The sequence below is a fragment of the Vicia villosa genome, linkage group LG6 (assembly GCF_029867415.1).
Source record: "Vicia villosa cultivar HV-30 ecotype Madison, WI linkage group LG6, Vvil1.0, whole genome shotgun sequence".
NCBI lineage: Eukaryota > Viridiplantae > Streptophyta > Magnoliopsida > Fabales > Fabaceae > Vicia > Vicia villosa.
The window spans coordinates 151771382-151776658 of NC_081185.1; the positions used below are offsets into that span (position 1 = coordinate 151771382).

At 37.9% G+C, this 5277-nt stretch overlaps 1 protein-coding gene across 1 annotated transcript; it reads right to left on the reverse strand.

The window, feature by feature from the left end:
• Window positions 1-358: 358 nt before the first annotated feature.
• On the reverse strand, window positions 359-4593 carry LOC131610522 (eukaryotic translation initiation factor 3 subunit D-like). The gene is made up of 2 exons (XM_058882485.1): window positions 2859-4593; window positions 359-682 (listed from the first exon to the last, which is right to left on the reverse strand). Exon 1 carries the CDS (start codon window positions 4545-4547, stop codon window positions 2862-2864), a length of 1686 nt encoding a protein of 561 aa, XP_058738468.1. The 5' UTR covers window positions 4548-4593; the 3' UTR covers window positions 359-682; window positions 2859-2861.
• Window positions 4594-5277: the final 684 nt, after the last annotated feature.

Consider the following 5277-nt stretch of genomic DNA (forward strand, 5'->3'; position numbering starts at 1 on the left):
CCTTAAACTTATTGTAAGTTCAAACAAGCATTAACAAAAGTTTAGTGCATTTCTTAATCAGAGTTTATGGCATTGTTGGATTTTTTTAGTAACAACCTTCATTACAGAGTTTATGACCATTCTTCATGAAATCAATTTTTTGGGAATTAGACTCTACAAAGAACATGTTTCTATTATTCTCTCAAGGTTATTAAGATTAATGGTGAAACTGAAAAGCAAATCACCTTTGACTTTTCTGAATTTGAATGTCACTCCCAGGGAATGACTTATTTTAGGAACCAGATTATTTGCTCTCTATTTTACTTGCTTCATTGCTGGGTTTTATCGCTTGTAACAACAAAAATTCGAGCCACTGTGATGCAACACAAAAACAGGTATACTACCTGATAGTATTAATAATAAACTCAACGATTCAGATAACAAACTTGAGCACAGTACTAAGTTGATCAGCTCCCAATCCTGATTCCACCAAAATATGCTCAGATTTATAGAGCATAAACAAGTTGTAGCATGGTTTACAAAAACTATAAAACTGATGTTGCATCGCAAAACTCAAGAGAGCAGTATGCTTTAAAAAAAAGTTTAATCGCAAAATTGTCCTACAAATAGAAGCAAAGTAAAACTGATTTTGGGAGTAGTTCTGCTGCCAAGTGAATAGTCCTCAGTCCCATAAACAAGTGACCTGCATCCACCCAAAATATGTCACATGTTATTTATCATTACATGATGCTATATATTAGCAAAATAGCTTCAAATTATTGCTTCCCTACATCAAACAACATTTAAATGTGTGCATTGATTTATCATCGATTTGATATATTTAGGAACTATTATAGAAGTAATACCAATAAACATAATTGGTGAAAAGTTAAATAAATTATTCAAAATGTATTAAGTACTTGTAATTGGAAGTAAAGCCACATCTTAAACAAAACATTTTTGTCAGTCCAAACAAAATTCAAGAAAACATTCTCTTTTATAGCAAAACATTCAAGTAAAGCCTCCAAAGCTTAAAAATAATTACACATCAAAACTCAAATAAAAGTTTTCATATCATGAAAATCTAATTCTTCATCTCCTCTTATTCCTAATTGATGTTATTTAGCCCTAGAAATTCCTGCATACTAGTAGAAGAATACATTGAGGCAGCATATCCATTTTACATTACGAGGGCAAAAAATTGAACAACACATCCTCTTATATAAAAAATTAAATACAGTAAGAAAGAAAAATAAAGGAAAAGAGAGAAAAAATTGAAACGCAATTGAACAGATGATCAGACTCTAATCCGATCAGACCTTTTGGAAAACAAGTCTTTAAAACCTACTAGGTCTCCAGGTAGCGGTGACGAGCAGCCGATCCCAAAAATGAAATAGCAGGATAGCAAATAGCAGGATGAAATACAAAGTACAGTAAAATAGAGTAGAGGGAGGAAGAAACAGAAGAAGAAACAGAGTTGAAGGAGGGAGAAGAAACAGGAAAACCGAACTGAAGAGGGAGGACGGTGACGATGGCGGATGAAAAGAGGACGACAGCGATGGAGAGAGGGAGGAACGCGTTGACTGAGGAAGGTAGGAGAAGAATGCTATTTTTTCATTGTCTTTTGATCACGATGACTGCGCAGAAAGTGAGAGGGAGGAAGGTGAAGCAAATTTAGGGCTCATTTGAGCGTAAAACACAAAATTAGCAATAAAATGGTTTTAATTTAAAGGATAATCTTAGTTTTTCGGAGGGGAAAGCGGGTCAAAACCACTCCGGGCCAGTAGTGCTCGCGACGCTGATCTTCGCCACTAGGAATTAAGAAATATTGCATGCCTAACATACCAACATATGTATATGCAAACATATGTATCTTCATGAGCATAGTCTAGTTATTCAAGTTTTCAAGGATAATAAAATTAGTTGACTAGTCCATAATTTCTAGATATTCGAACAAACGTGTGCAGCAGAACATCATTTCGGAAAAACCTGGACTATTAAGATCTTAATATCAAGAGACAAGTGTAGCCTCATAAGATCTTAATATCAAGAGACAAGTGTAGCCTCAGTTAATTAAGCAAGTCATTTCCAACTTTTCATTCCATCAAATCCTCAATGTAGTTCTCCATTCTTAACTACTTGAGAAGCTCTTAGGATTATATCTTGAATACAAGTAGACAACCACCCAATCCTCAATGTAGCTCCCCATTCTTAAATACTTGAGAAGTGCTTATGATTAATCTTGAATACAGGTAGACAATGAGTAGGAACACCAACATAAAATCAACCAACAATATTTGGATATAAATAATGTATGCACTTGGCACGGGAGTTTTGGTTGAAAAGGGGAAATGAGCAACCAATTTAATAAAATGATAAATCATTGAAGTTTAGGAATATGGACTGGAATTTTAACAAACAGTTTCAGAACTGAAACCAGCATTTAACAAACAGTTTCAGAACAGAAACCGGCATGTGCAATAAAATCCTAATGAACCTAGAACCTTTAAGGTGGCAGCAAATTAACAGTTTTAGGAGTCTCCAGTCCACAATCATAATTGAGGCCAAATATACCACATTGGTTTTCAATTTCTAGCAAATATCAAGGATCACCACAACCACAATATAAAATCTTGACAAACCCTACAAACTACCTAATCATAAAGGAAGGCAGCAATTGTAAGACTGACTGACTTCGAAAAATAAGAACGACAAAATACATAATAAAAAAGGGGAAAAATCTTATCAGTATGAATGAAACACATATTGAGCACCCCATGATCATTTTCATAACTCAAGTCAAACAAAAGTCGTACAAACACGTATTAAATTAAAAAAACAAAATAGAGCATGAAATCAAGTAAGACTTGTACAATTACCTTTTAAGCTTGATCTTCAACCTTCTTATCTTCTCCATCGTTGGTACTAGCCACAGCTGCCTCTACACCATCAGCATCGTCAGCAGCACCATCTGCATTTGGTTGGACTTGCTCCTCCTCAGGTATTGGCTCCTCCACATAGTCGTTCTCAAATGCATCAGCTGGAACCTCATAAATCCTAATCTGGGGCTTAGATGGATCCTTCACAAGAACATATTTTCCCTCATTCAATTTCATGCAGATGTCAACGATAGACTTCACAATCCCCCACATATTGGTTGGATTCAAATTAATTTGTGCAGCAAAATCCTTAGGTTTATATCCAACAACAGCCAAGATCACATGGTTAAAATGATCACGGGGATGAATCCGAGAAACATAACCCAACTTCATCATATCAGCACTCGCTAAAAGAGCCTGCGCAGTCCACTTAGCCAACTTGTTAGCATTGTTCTTGAGCTCAGTAGCCAAAACAGCACCTCTTTGTGTCTCCAACTTCTGCCTCCAATCAACACCAGAATACTTCGGATCAAACTCATTCAAAGCATTCAAAGTAAGGAAAGACCTCTGGTTGTTGACATCAACAACACTATGCACCTCACACCTAGCAACAAGATACATATCATTATCAAGCTTCCACCTCCTATACCTATAACCAACCGAAGCAACCTCTTCGCCTTCATTAGCAAAAGGATTAGGTTCATCAAAAGTAACCTTCTTCCCATCCCTAATCAAAACCTGCTGAGAGAAATTCTGATTGATATAAGAAGCCTCAACACTAAGCGAATGAGCCGAGTTAATATCATCTTTCGCCTCAGGCAATGGCTCCTGCGAGGTCTCATGAACAGAAAGCAAATCCAACTGCGACCCATCGCGCTTATCAAAGAAAAGCTTGTTCCCAACTCGCTGAACAACAATATCCCAAGAGTAAACAGACCTAGGAGCACACATGAGTGTCGATAAAATAGCATCAGTGGCGAAAACCGTGGCTTTATCCTCATTAGCGAGTCTCCGGATAACAGGGTCATCAGTGGTGGTAACTTTGAAGAAGTTACGATTCTTGAACCTCTCAAGACGCCGTTCATTTTTCGGAGCAATTCGATCATGAGACCTATCATAACTCTCGACCGCGCCGCAGAGGAGAAGATCTTCCGGCTCAGAGACAGTGAATGAGAGCTTGGTGAAAGTGGAGAAAGGGATCTGCTCGTGCATATTCCATTCCGGTTGAATATCAACCGATGACTTAAAAAGCTCGCGGCGATGGTTGCTAGGGTTTGACCGATTCTGGTAATGCCGATCGCGACGAGCTCGTTCTTTCTCCGCTTCACGCTTCTTAGCTTCGACCTCCTCGTCGCGACGCTGAGGAAGCTGAAGCTGGCGTTGGAAGCGCCATTTGGGACCGAATTTGGGACGTGGCGGAGGCTTACCGTCGACTAATCGGAAAGATGAGTCATCATCGGCGAAGGAAGGGAAGGAAGCGTCGGAGGTGAAATCGAAGGCGGAGTCGGCGGGGTTTTTGGATCGGGTCGGATTGTTGAAATTGCGGGTCCAGTCAGCGATTCGGCCGAGCTTGTCGGAACGGGAGAAGGGAGCGAAGGGGACGTTGGAGTCGTCGGCGGTGGATTCGAGTGGGCCCCAGCCGTCGGGGTTGAAGGGAACGGCTCCTAGGTCGAAGGTTGCGGTAGGCATTTTGGGGAAGAAGTTTGTGAAAGAGAAATTCTGTGCTTTGAGACTGAGAGAGATAAGTGAGGAACTTTGTTTATTATTGGGCCTATGTGTACACATATGCACCAAGCTAAAACTTATATTATTAACACCTCCTTTTTTCACTCTTTTTCACCATTCATAATATTTTTGTCACTAATAAAAATAGTACTTTTAGATTGATATTGGAATGAAAAATTTGTTCTTTTGAGTAAGCTAGCACAAAAATTAATATGAGAAAAATTGAACCGAATCGAATCAAATTATTCTAAATTTTATCCGAATTGAATTGAACGGTTTTAATTTACTAAGAACTAAAGTAAATGAAAATTACGTAAATCAAAATTATTGGTTTAGTATACAGTTTCAAAATTCCAAATTGTATCAAACCGTTAGAAGATAATTTTTCCAAAACCGAACTGTTTATCAAAGAATTGAACTAAGCTATTTTTCAAAAAAAAAATTAAATTAAATTAACTTGTTTTAAGCCTTTTTTATTTTAGTTTTGGTTCAATTCTATAACTATTTTTGCATAATGATGTGCTTCACTAACTATATTGAACGAGGTTGTTTACTATAAAAAACTAAATAGTTTATGATCGTACCTGATCAGAAGAATCGTCAAGGCGGCAGAATCTGGCTTGAAGAGCAAGATGGGGGGGTACCTGCAAGGTCCTCCGATGCTAAAGTCAGTAGCTATCAGAGAATGAAGGTT